This window comes from Solanum stenotomum, chromosome 6 (genome assembly GCF_019186545.1).
Source record: "Solanum stenotomum isolate F172 chromosome 6, ASM1918654v1, whole genome shotgun sequence".
Classification (NCBI taxonomy): Eukaryota; Viridiplantae; Streptophyta; class Magnoliopsida; order Solanales; family Solanaceae; genus Solanum; species Solanum stenotomum.
Genome location: NC_064287.1, coordinates 3,490,763 through 3,504,431, shown reverse-complemented (window position 1 = coordinate 3,504,431; position 13,669 = coordinate 3,490,763). Strand labels below are relative to the sequence as shown.

The 13,669-nt window shown below is 34.5% G+C and overlaps 2 protein-coding genes across 3 annotated transcripts; one reads left to right on the top strand and one right to left on the bottom strand.

Moving 5' to 3' along the window:
* Positions 1-657: 657 nt before the first annotated feature.
* Positions 658-1,379, bottom strand: LOC125867309 (uncharacterized). Its single transcript, XM_049547752.1, has 2 exons — positions 1,209-1,379; positions 658-1,131 (listed from the first exon to the last, which is right to left on the bottom strand). The coding sequence occupies exons 1-2, from the start codon at positions 1,377-1,379 to the stop codon at positions 658-660; spliced, it is 645 nt and encodes a 214-aa protein (XP_049403709.1).
* A 5,135-nt stretch (positions 1,380-6,514) lies between these two features.
* Positions 6,515-13,416, top strand: LOC125867076 (transcriptional activator TAF-1-like). 2 transcript variants are annotated; one of them, XM_049547495.1, is made up of 13 exons: positions 6,515-6,671; positions 7,991-8,191; positions 8,368-8,412; positions 8,500-8,595; positions 8,713-8,793; positions 9,816-9,872; positions 10,032-10,189; positions 10,589-10,637; positions 10,745-10,793; positions 11,751-11,968; positions 12,121-12,198; positions 12,332-12,457; positions 12,538-13,416. In XM_049547495.1, exons 2-13 carry the CDS (start codon positions 8,132-8,134, stop codon positions 12,769-12,771), a joined length of 1,251 nt encoding a protein of 416 aa, XP_049403452.1. In that variant the 5' UTR covers positions 6,515-6,671; positions 7,991-8,131; the 3' UTR covers positions 12,772-13,416. The 2 variants fall into 2 exon arrangements, with proteins under 2 accessions (XP_049403452.1, XP_049403453.1); XM_049547496.1 differs by having other exon boundaries at positions 6,516-6,671; positions 7,974-8,191.
* Positions 13,417-13,669: the final 253 nt, after the last annotated feature.

Below are 13,669 nucleotides of genomic sequence, written 5' to 3'. Positions count from 1 at the left end.
CTAGAATTCGATAGAGCTGTGAGTAATAGGCAAACTGTTGTTAAACTAATGTTTTTGGGGTGAAAAGATTGATTGTATAGTTTTGTTGAATAATGTTCATCTTTACATTGCAAGCTTTTATAATAGCTTAAACTTTGACAGAGAAGGAGAAGTTTCATTGGTAAAATCTTGATTTCATCTAATGTTGACAGATTCGTTCTTGGATCATACTATTACCAATGGAGCCTCAAAGTCTTGATCAACGTTATATGGCTTACGTGATGTATTATCAGCTGACTAATGCACCTTCTATCACCGAGCAGCCATAAAAGGAGAATTACAAGGAGAACAAAGAACAAAGAACAAAGTGATGACTGCCTAATTGTTTAAGTTCTCCGCAACTTTCAACCATATAACACAATAATACTAAAATAAACTTTTGACAAGTAAACCAAATCAACAATACACACAACTAAACCAAATTTACAACTGTCACAATTAAACAATATTGATATTAGAAAGGTGACACTTTGGAGTCGTTACGATTGTTGTCTAACAACTATAAAGAGTACAAAAATCAGCAAAAGGACTAGTTGTTTAGAGTCATTACGATAGTTGTGTAACAACCATTAAGAGTACAAAAATTAGCAAAAATACTAATTGTTTGGAGTCATTGTTTCATTTTCTCCTTACATAACACTTAAGACAGTAAATACAAAACAAATCATACATCCCCTTGCCCCCTATAGGCTTAAGTTTGCCAATTTTTCTCTCTCTTGTAGCTTGTAACTGGTTTGAAGTCATTGCTTCTTTCCCTTTCCAAGTTACTTTTTTTGGTGAATATGGAAGGTTGGTCGGTATTGATATACCATCGTGATCTCCCTGGAAAGTTATCTTTCTTGGCCCAGTATTTATCTTCTTCAGTCTTTCATGAAGTCTAAAATTACTTTCAGACACCACTTTAGGATATATAGTAGGGTCTGAATCATGCCCTACTACAATAGAGGTCTGGCTAGAGATCTGACTTGAACCAGGAACAAGAATGAAGAAACATACACTTTCTTGAGTGTTTTCTGATTCTGTCAAGGGCACATTATGAGATTCTTGAGAGTTTTCTTCATCTTGGAAGACGTCCTTGTGTTTATCATTGAGCTGCATAAAGAAAAAAAAATTAAATGATAATCGTTAGATACAAAAGGGGAACACATTTATGAAGTTACAATTGTTACCAATGGATATTTTCTTCTGTTATGATTTGGTTCACCACAATAACCACAAGTCATTAGCATTCCTTTTCTCGAAGCTGACCAAACCCCCTGCCTATTTTTAGCCTCATCCTTCTTTCTTGTTCTCTTCATCTTTGGTCTACCAATAATCTTAGCTAAAGTAGGAGGCTCCATGGCAAGGTGCGGCTCCATCTTTCAAAAAATTTCACCTCTAACAGGTTCGATCTTGTGCTTATATACCATCAAATACGCTTCCTTAGAATATCACCAGTGTATTTTAGCAATAGGGTCATTTTTTTATGGATAAATGCTTTGATGGCATGAGGACATGGTATTCCAGATAAGTACCATACTCTGCATGAGCATCTTTTAAGTTCTATATTGATTGTATGCCTATCCACACCCTCGGTCACTTCATATCCACAGCCCCCATTAAACTCAACCTTACATCGTTGGGCAATGACCCTGTAGTCATTAAAGAGATGCATTGCATGTGGTGAAAACTCATTCTTTCAACTTTTAACTTCAGTCTCATGCTTCCTTATCATGTTCATTACCTATACAACAATAATCAAAAACAACAAAATGAACCAGCTAATGTTGCACAAACTGAAAAAACAAAAATTTAAAATACCTTAAAACAAATATCTAAAATTCTGATTATTACTCTAAACTAGCAGTTTGATTTAAAGTAGATTAAAAGCGCGATCAAATGGATTAATTTTTTATCATAAACGCTATTGGAATCAAAATGATAACACTTTTAACACTTGTTATAACTCAAGTTAAAAACTTTTTCAGTAGCTTAAAACACTTTTTCCTCTTCAAGTTAGAACTTATTCCAATAGCTTAATACATAAATCTGAAAGAACTAACACTAGTTCATATCAAATATTATGGAATTTCAAAAGGTAAGATTTTCTAACCTTCACCCTTATTTTTTCAAGCATCTTTATGATTGGTTTTTGTCTGGCCTCTACAATCCATGAGTTGAAGGACTTCGTGAAGTTGTTGTCAACCATGAAATTTTTGCATTTGGTGTCAAAATATGCTCTACACCATTTTTCTGGTTGATAGCTCACCAAGGACTTAGCAGCCTTCTTATTCAACTCACCCATTTTTTTCAGCTGATCTTTGAACTCCTCCTCATATGTACCCCAAGCACACCATCAAAGAAGCTTTTTCAACTCCCTACTTCTGTAATTTTTGCTCCAATTAGCTTCAACATGCCTAACACACCATCAATGATTTGCTTGTGGGCATACATTAGTAACAACATTCAATAAACCCTTAAAAAACATAAATTCAGATTAGTTGCAGAATAATATACATGAAAACTAGCTAAGAAAAGATGAAATGAACTTAAAGTAAAGATACCTTTTGCATATTTGATATAAAAGTGACATTTTCACCCGACTTTAAATCCAAAGAATGTTTCAGCAGCTCTAGAAACCAGCTCCAAGTTCTTTTAGTTTCTTTATATACTACGACTCAAGCAAGTGGATAGAAATGGTTACTCGAATCTTGTCCCATTGCGACCAACATTATTCCCTTACTTTTTCCTTTTAAAAAGGTGCCATCTAGCCCTATAAAAGGTCGCAAACCTCCTTTCCAGCCTTCCTTTAATGCCTGAAAGCATATATACAGCCTTAAAAATCTTCTTTTACCTTCTTCCATAGCATCTCTTGACAAATTGATCACTACATCAGTTCCTTGATTACTCATCCTCAATTCTTGTGTGTATGCCTCCAACTTGTTATAATCATCCGCGTAACTACCATCTAATTTCTCTAAGACAAGTCGCTTTACTCTCTTCAATTTTGACTCATTCACATTAAGATCCAAAACAGAATCCAAGTGCTCCTTCGTGTCTTTAATCTTTAGTGCAGGATTATTCTGAACTTTCTTCTTAAAATATTGAGATAAAATCCCAGCTTTAGCTCTCATGTTCTTAGAAGTCTCATAATATGTGTGTTCTTGATTTAAGGTCTTGATCTTAAAACCTTGATCTCTCCCATCCTTGTAAATCGAGCATCAAAAGGGACAATCAAGAACACAACAATAAGTAACTCTACCTTTGTCGCTTTTCTTTACTCTAATATCCCTCTTATTTGCAACAACATAGAAGTCTATAACTTGTTTAGCTTCTTTGAGATTGCTAAAGGTTATACCATACTCCAAATCCTTGTACTTGTCTAACTTTTCATTGATATCAAGTTTTTTTTGCTTTTTATAACTCTCCAACTCTTCACTATCGTATTCGCTAGACACAGTTTCACCATTTTCCTCTTCCTCACTACTATCACAATCTGTTCCAACTTCTACAACATTGTCACATTTATGGTAATGAATGATGTTTGGAACTAACCCAAGCTCCTCTTCATAGTTATCCACTGCAAAAAAGTTCACTACCTTGAAATTGTCAGATAATAAATTCTGAAGAGTTCTAATGCCTTCATCCCCTTCGATCACATAGAAACCACCAGATGGGCTGTAAATAGAAGCTGTCGTACTTCACTAAAAGCTAATTTTTCTTTAAATTCTCAACATACATCAATGTAAGACAACAAGTCAACTTTGTAACCTCTCCATGCGTGAATCAATTTTTTATGGTATACCAGTTGTGGTTTTCGGAACCATTGTCCCCCATAATTAAAAATCAGATCAACATGTTCAACCATTCTTGAATCGAGTCAATATGCAACATAACAAAAAAAGAAGAGAGCCCATATCAGACAATACTCAGTGTAATAAAATATAAAATATAATATGTATAAATAAAGCATATCATCGAGAAAAGACATGGACCTCCACTAGCAGTTAAAAACTCTAAATTAATGAAGACGGAGACAAATAAAAAAAGAGGGACATGGACCACTGCAACTAACACAATATAAACAAAGCATAAAAAGATTCAAAATACATGATTTTTAACATATACTCAGATGCTCTGTAATGTAAAAGGGCAAAACATTACCTTTTGCCAACTGAAGAACAAATTGAAGGTGTTGTGATTTGCAACCCTAAACCTCCATCCTCGGCGGCTGCTACAAAAAAAGGCTGAAAATCATGCTAAAATGGAGTTCAAGGATATGTTAGGTTAATGTGTAAACGGGTTTGTAGGTGGGTTTGAGTTTTTGTAGCATAGATGGGTCGGGTCGTTGGGCTGGATTTTAAAAAAATAGGTGGACCAATAAGATGAAGCCATTTGTCTAATTTAATGACTCAACATTTGCCATGTCAGCTGACTGTTAAAAAAGGGCAATTTTAAACCTTAAAAAAAACGTTGAGGGCATTTTTAAACCAAAAGGTGAAAGGAGGTCATTTTTGAACCATTTGGGATACGTTAAGGGCATTTTTAACCCTTTTCCCTTTTTTGTTTTATTGACATTTGGCATTAAAATAATTAAAATTATTTTTTTATTTAAAATTGATTTCTTGGTAAACCCAAGAAATCAACCCCACCCCCTTTTTCAGCCATCGTCCTCTTCATCCACACTCTCTGTTTTTTTTTTTTTTTTTTATAACTTTGTTATTTCATTTATTTTCATTCCTTATATAATTTGAATCTACTAATTAATTTGATTTTGCAATAAGAAAAAAGATTTTCAAGCATTGAAGTTAAGAAAGTTAGTCGGACTCTGTTCATTTATATTTCTGGCCACTTTGAACTGACATCACCACACAAATTAAAATATAAGTTAATTAAGCTTATTGACAATGATATCTTAAAATTTCATAGAATTAATTTGAGTATTTCGATTTCTTATCGTTGTTAATTTCAAAATGATTCACATTGATTTATTTTTCACAGGCATCTCAAAAATCATTTTGCTAAGCTACAAATTATTCACGAATAGATTTAATCCTCATAATTTATAGGAATAATAAGAAGAAAAAACAAAAAGTAATCTGCCAAAGGAATCGAGAACGGCGAGTGCCTAAAGAAGAAGAAGAACGGGCAAAGTTTTAGTAGGTGGGGTTGAATTATTTAGGGTTGAAAACAGTACTTATTTTTTTTATCTTTCAAAATTATAAAAATATATTTTTATAGTTAGATTGGGCAATAGGCGATGGGTCAGGTGTCATAACTTTATTCGTAACTATTTTAAACTACGGAGTGTGAGTTACACGCACAGGGTTTTATGTATTGATTGTTATTTTGTGTCTAATAGATATATATTTGTTAATATTAAAGTGTCTAATAGATACTAACTTTAATTGAGGTGTCTAAATGAATTATAGGATAATTTTAAAATTTGTTACTAACCTAATCTAATGGACCATGCAGATTAGTTGTAGCATGAAATGACCTGCAGGTGTATTCCACTACTTTTGCAGATATTTATTGATTTTTTACTCAGAGTTCACAATGGATCTCGAACTAAAATCGAATCCCCAGCAGTAGGATTTTAGTTGAACATAGCGTTTTGAACAAGATTTTTTTCATATACAAAATTCAAATTCAAGACTTCTGATTAAGGATGAAGCAGTCTACTATTACATCGCAACCCATATTGGTCAGATATTTACGTCTACACTTTTTATTTCCATTTCAAATCAAATGCATAATTGGCGGATTTGAAATAAATTATCCAATCTGCTTAAATTTTCAATATGTTTTAAGTAATTTGCGGAAAACAGACCACGTCAGAGTCAGACACAAAAACAGATCACCTCTTCAATTTTAGTTTAAAAAATAAAGAGATGATTTTCATTTATTTATTTTTTATTTTTTTGGTCACAATTTAAATGATATTTTTCATTTTTTGATAGTCAAACAATTTAAATTTGACTGAAAATTTGCGCATGAAATTTTTGAAATAAAATCTATATATTTTTAAACTACATAAAAAGTACTATATGTCACAATAATTGACGATTCAAAAAATTCAAAAGATATATGAAAAACTTGCTATCAAAGATAAACTTATTTAAATCTCAAAATCCACATAAATTAAGACGGAGAGAGTACTAAATACTAGATTTATAATAAATAGAGGTGATATAATAAAATTATCTTTTTATTATGTGAAATGGACAAATAAAAATAGGCGGAGTAATTAATTAATTGGCCAATAAAACTGGACGCGACGCCAGAGACGCGTAAATCATGTAGGCAAATGACACGTCAGAGATAAAAAGTGATGTAGTTAATTTATTTAAAATATAAAATACACGAATTTCAAAAACGCCAGCTCAACCACTCAGCGAATAAGCTGATTTTAGATACGTACACGTGTTTGGTGACGTGGATCTCCATCTCTTTCTTTCTTCGTCTTCAACAAATCAGTCTCTTTCTCTTTCTACTGTCTCTCTCTCTCTCTTCTTATCTCTGCTATTTTCTTTTATATAATATGTACTCCATATTTTATTATTCTATCTAGAAAAAGAGAAAGTAGATACAAAATGCAGAAAGTTTGAGACAAAAACTGCAAAATTCCATCAATTAAATCTCAATTTAAGGTATGTTCAAATTTCGATTTATGGTTTTCGTGAAAAGTTTTGGATTATGAAGCTGAATTTAAGTTTGATCTCTGTTGAAAAATAAGAGATTTGAGTTATTGAGCTTTTGGGGACCTAAAATACTTGAACTATTGGAAATGGTACAAAATTACCCTCTGTCAACCTATTAGCTCTGAAATGAAATACCCTGACTTCTACCTAAAGGTTCCATAGACGTCAGGGTATTTCAGAGCTAATAGGTTGATGGAGGGTAATTTTATACCATTTTCAATAGTTTAAGGATAGTTCTGTTCTTATAATTATGCTTAGAAATTAAGAAAAATTGTTATGTTTTATTCTTCCTTTGTTTGAATATTGATATTTTCTAGTGGTAATTTAGGTGGGTTGAGGAGGACTAGATTGTCATTTCATCCTATGTAATTCTATAGGCTCAATTTTTTTTGTGAAGTTTGTCTCTTTACTTGTGTGAGGACTATGAATGGACGATTATGCCCCTGTAAGAAAATGAGTTAATTTTGAAAGGACAGTGGCATCAAGAGAGAATGGCTGGGGGTGATGATACATAATTAATTTCTTGAAGGTTTGAAAAATATAACAGTAAGAACTATACTGACAGGGATGGATGCAATCAGTTAAATTCTGTGTTAAAATTTAGGTGTCATTTGGTAGGGTGTATAAGAATAATCCTGAATATGCTATATTAGTAATGTTGGTATTAGTTATGCTTGCATTAGTTGTATTATGATTATTTTTTATGCCGTATTTGATTTGGTGTATTAGAAATAATATGCATTACATAATTTCTAATAAAGAATAACTTGTTTAAAAAAGTACCATGTACAAGTATGGTGTAAAGGAGGTGGAAAATGTTTTGAAGGGCAATTGTGTCTTTAATCATGCTAATGCATACATTAAAACCCTTTGCATTGCAATATTATGGATTTTTATGTATTAGGTATTTGTAGCATATATAACTACCAAGTGTAGAGTGTTAGTTATACGTAGATTGAAAAAGTGTATTGAATAAGGTACTTGTAATATACAAAGTTAATGCATGCATTATATTTTGTAACAAACTCTACCAAACGACCCCTTAAAAGTTTGGGCTATAGAAACTATTTCATAAAGTGGCTAGCTTTAAAGACTTTACATAGTATAAATTTACCATTTGGAGTAATTGAGATTCTTTAGCTAAATATTATCTATTTAATGTGTTATGCTTTTTACTGGAATATTTAGGATGGATAAAACTTATTTGCTTCTCAGCTTTGGATGGTTTTGTTGTTGCTCATTGTTTGACAGGGCTTTGTTTTATGCAGTTGGCATAATAATCTTGGTTAGTGTACCTCCAACAACAACTATGCCCAAGTCCCAAACAAGTTGTGATATTGTTAGTACCTCCGAAAGGAAATAATCATCTCAGCAGTGAATTAGTCGAGTGTCTAGTTGCTTTCTGACACATGGGAAATATTGAGGATGGGAAGTCTTCTACGCCTGAGAAATCATTTTCGACTGCACCAGTAAGCAAATACAGAATTGTGTATTGTTTAGTTTGTGTAGAGTGTTTGGTATTGTTCTATATGCTTCAGAGTATCTGTCACTCGTATCTTTTTAATGTCCTCTATGTTTGTTTTCTCTTTTAGTCTTAATCCCTTCTTTGAAGTTCATCCTGGTAAATGCCTTCGTGTATTGACAGGACCAAAGCAATTTTCATGTGTATCCTGATTGGGCTGCGATGCAGGTTAATTATTTTCTGATATGCTGTTAGATACTATTACCATAGGTCTAGTGATTATTGACATTTTTATGTAAATTGCTAAATCTTCAGGCATATTATGGTCATCGAGTAGCTGTACCTCCATATGTTAATTCTGCTGTTGCACCTGGTCGTGCTCCTCATCCTTACATGTGGGGCCCGCTACCGGTACTTTCCAGGCTGAATCTTTCTTTTAAATTCTTGCAAGTTGTTTAATTGAAGTGCTAGGTAATAGTTTATCCGGCTTCGCCGACATGAGTTCTAACTAGAATTCTCCTTTTTTAGCCTATGATGCCACCTTATGGCACACCATATGCAGGAGTCTATGCACATGGTGGTGTTTATCCGCACCCTGGAGTTCCTATTGTGAGTCCCCATTCTAGTATCTCCGTTCTTTTTTCTTTTCTGAAATCATGAGTGCTTTCTGGTAATTGTGCTTTCTAAAGTTCTCTACATGTAATATCAGAATAAGCCACTGGAAACAGCAGAACCAATGCTGGTGGCTTTCATCTTAACTGAACCCTGTGAGCAGCTTTCGCCTTGGTTATTACCTAACGAGAGAGAGCCGATGCGAAAGTAGTCCTTTACGCGAGGAAACGCCAGAGAGACTGACCTCTGCTAACTAGTTTTGTTCACAGTTTGCTAGGCCATCAAATTTAGTTTAGATTATAGGGCATTGATCAACAACTTTAACGAGCTAGGTCCACCAATTTCTTAAAGGAACTGAGAAAAGTAACTTCGGAGGAAAAAGTGAAGGTTATAACTATGTTAACAATAAATGGTGTGTGAAAAGCAAGCAGTTAACCGATTTAGGAATTATGCCCTTCAATTGGCCAAACAATGATTTCCAGTATCTACTTCATTAGGATTTATGAGTCTACTGCTCAGCTGTTGGTAAGAAAATGGTGTATTTGTTGTGTTTCTTAGTACGATGGAGAGGGTCATTTTTATTATAAATTCAGTTGAATATTTACGGATTGGCTCAAGCTAACGGTGATCATTGATAGAGGGTAGTCATATTAAAACTTGATCCACCTTTACAAGTTCAACAAAGTGGGGTCTGTGGAGGGTAGAGTGTACACAGGTCTTCGTAGAGGTCGAGAGGTTATTTCCAAAAGATCCTCGGCTCAAGTGAAGAAAAACAAAGTAGTAATGAAAAGGAAAAACGACAGTGAAGAAAAAATGACAACTAATAGGAAAGCAGTAAAGACCATAAAGTACCAAACAACAAAATAGTACATTCACCTAAACGTAATAAACAACGGATAGCAAAGCATATGACTGTAGATTTATGTAGAGTTACTATAATATATGACTCTAGAGACAAAAGTTGTGGCTGAAACATACGAACAGGCCCATTTACAGATTATTCTTTTTTCTGATTTCAGGTGTCTCGTCCTCAGGCGCATGGAATGACATCATCTCCTGCTGTTAGCCAAACCATGGTATATGTTACTTTTAGTTCTTTGACTTCTTTCAGTGTTTATAAACTTATTTGCTTCTGGAAAATGCCCGAGACTGACAGATTATGTTCCTTTTAAGCTCAACGTAGTATACTAGTACCTAATGGTGGGATTGAAGCTAAATCACTCTACATTGTGTAGAATACTGCTTCTTTGAGTATGGATGCTTCTGCTAAGTCTTCGGGGAACTCTGATCAAGGCTTGACGAGTCAGTCAAAAGGGTTTAATGGACTTGGAATGTCAATAGGAAATTGCAGTGTTGACAATGGTGATGGCACTGACCATGGACCTTCTCAGAGGTTCGTGTGAAACCAGTTCATGCTTGGGATCATATTCAGTTGTTTAAGAACCATATGCGACTCAGTTGTAGATACTCCCTTCATTTCAATTTGTTTGTCTGGTTTTGACTTGACACGGAGTTTAAGAAAGTAAACAAGACTTTATCTTGTGGTTGCAAACTAAATATATGTACAATGTACCAAAATATCTTTTAATCTTGTTGTCTTAAAATATTCTATGTGGAAAGTTGATATTAAATAACATTCCATTTGAAACAGACTCAAATAGGAAGTAAGACAAACAAATTGAAACGGAGGGAGTAGAATATCTGCAATTAGTGGTCCTTACGTCTGGAGACCACTTTTAATCCTGTTAAAGATATTGAGTATTGACTGATTGTTAGTTTCATGCCATGACAGTGGGCAAACTGAAGGCTCAAGTGACGGAAGTAACATACACACAGCAGAGGTGTGATCCGAGATCTTTAAATCCATTTGTCTCAATTTTTTTATTTTTTCTTTATTTGTATTTGGTAAGAGGGTTATTGTTGCTCATACTTTCTCCTCATGCTCTAGGTGGGTGAGCACAGGAAGAAAAGAAGCCGCGAGGCAACTCCTAATAACTGTAAGAGTTTGGTCTGTTTCTCACTTCCTATTCAAATTTCAATAGTTATAGGATTTGCATATTTGTGAACTCTGCAGTTCTCCAGATGAACTTCAAGGGTTCTTGCTTTAAGTCAATTCTCGTTTCCGCTTCCATATTTGTTGACGTTAGTGTCAACCGTCAAGTGTTGTAACGTCATGAGCTTAAGACTTTTGAGGGTGGTGTCAGGTACATGCAACAAAAGAACTTGTGTTAATTGCTTAATGGCATGATACATAATAGACACTTTAACTTTGCCTTAGCTAGCAATTAAACACTCCAACTTTGAGTAAGCACATGTAGACACCTCAACTCGTCTCCACTGTGTTAGTTGAACAGTCCAACTTATGAAATGATCATCGAGACACCTCCAAAGTTTATGCGCCATGTCAGCATCGGGTGTCCATGATGGGGACGAGTTGGAGTGTTCAGTTGTCAATTGGGACCAAGTTGAAGTGTCCAAATGTGCACTCTCAAAGTTGGAGTGCTTACTTGCCAGTTGAGGTCAAGTTTGAGTGTCTGTTTATGTATTATGCCTTGCTTAATAGATAAAAACACTCTTGAAGCTTGTGATATTGCAGCTTTAACCTTTAAACGAAATGCTCGAATTGGGTACATTAGAGCCGTCCATACTCAATCTACTCCTGGTTCTTTTGTCAAAATTTCTCTATTATTATTGAAATATATGGCTATATTACTGGTAAAAGAGTTGGACTAGATGATTTGCCTTTCTTTTTCCCGTCATTAAATGAGTAAGGTATTTGTCATTCTGATTTCTGGGCACTATAATGGTTAGAAGTATCCGTTTCTCAAACTTGGTACACTTGATTGCTTCAACATTATTACTAGATGATGCATTTATTGGAGGGTATACAAAAGTGAGAAATGCCGAGCGTGAAAGTAGTTTACCTGATTTTATCTTTTCAAAATCTATTGCAGCTGGTGACAGAAAAAGTCAAAGACTGTGCAGTCCACAACGTACTAGGGAAGTAAATGGGGACTCAGAGAAGGGAACTGGTGTAGCTGTTAATCCTGGTAATATAGCAGAAAAATTAGCGGGAACAGCATTTTCTCCTATCCTGACTACTACTCCACTAGTAAAATCTAGTCCAACTTCACGAATCAGTCCTGCAGTGCCAGGCGAAGTCTGGTTACAGGTATGTGCATGTATCAGGTGAACTTTGCTTTTGCTTATTTTGACGTGACGATGGGTGTCTGCAATGTCTGTTTTAGTGTATGAACTTGACGAGAGCTCTGTTTATTATGTAAAATCTAAGTTTCTAATTGTCAAATGCATCTATATATTCAGAATGAACGTGAGCTGAAGCGGGAGAAGAGGAAGCAGTCTAATCGAGAATCTGCAAGGAGATCAAGGTTGAGAAAACAGGTAAGGTGGAAATGTGCACATTATGAATATTTCAATGCTGATTTAATCTTAATATATGGAGTATATTTAATTTACTGTTTGTACATATTATTTCTGATACTTAGAACTTTCTTTTCCCCCCTCCTCCCTCCAGGCGGAAGCTGAAGAATTGGCAGTGCAGGTTCAATCTTTAACCTCTGAAAATTTGGCACTCAGATTAGAAATAAACAAATTCACCGAAAACTCTGAGAAACTAAAGGTTGAAAATGCTGCTTTAATGGTATGAATTTGTCTCTCGGTTATATAGTCTTATGTATTATCGTTGTTTGGGCTTTACCGAGTATGGTCTTGATTATGCAGGAGAGACTGAAAAACAAGCAAGGACAAGCAAAAGAGGTAACTTTAGGTATGATTGATGATAAAAGGCTGAAGCCTGTTAGCACAGCAGACCTACTAGCAAGAGTCAACAACAACAATGGTTCATTCAATAGAACCAACGAAGACGGTGAAGTTCATGATAGTACCTCTGGAGCAAAGCTTCATCAACTCCTTGATGCCAGTCCCAGGACTGATCATACCGTGGCTGCTAGATGATCATCGACTAAGAGTAATGACCGTGGCGGTGTGGTGCCTACTTTGAGATGATAAAAGTAAAAGAAATTTAACAGTACAGAGGAGCTTAAGAAATTCTAATTTCGCCTAATTGTAATTTATCCATGGATGAAGCTGAGGAGTGGTTTTTTGGTCCCCTCACTTCAGAGTGCCATGTTGCATGATGGTCTTATGTAAATTGGTAATGTTAAGACACATTAGAAACTTGACTGATTGAAAAGAGTTTGGCTTGGATGTGTATGGAGCAGTCAACAAGTGATCTTTGTGATGTATTTGGTGTTTGTTTGTTAGTTATTAAGCCTTAGCTAGTGCTAAATATATTATCCTTCATCTCGGGTTCGAGTTCATGTGTACGGAGTTGCCTTTGTTATGGAGCGCTTTACCCCTCAATGTGGGATCAATGTGAATTCGAATTTGATCGGGCTCCAATGGACTTGGTATAAGTTAGGTGTAAGATAATTTTGTATTAGGTTGATTTTAACTCGATCCAATATAGCATATTTTATAAGTGATATCCGAGTCAAGTACCTTTGAACTGTGAAAGTGTTCTCTTCTTGTTCTTTGAATTTGTTCTTGTACAGAGTTGAGTGTATTTTCTACGACTATATACTTCCTCTGTCTAATAATATTTGTCTATTATTGACTTTGCACACTTCTTAAAAAACTATAAATAGAAGAGTAATTTTACTATATCGCTCTTTGAATATACTCTCTCTGTTTCTTTTTATATATTATTCCTTTCTATAAATAGTTGGACCATAATATTTGTCATTTTATAAAATCAATACATAAATTACCATATTCTTCCAATTTTATCATTGATAGAGTAGTTAATTATTCTTGAAAATATATACTTTGACTAACCTAGGAAATCTATAAG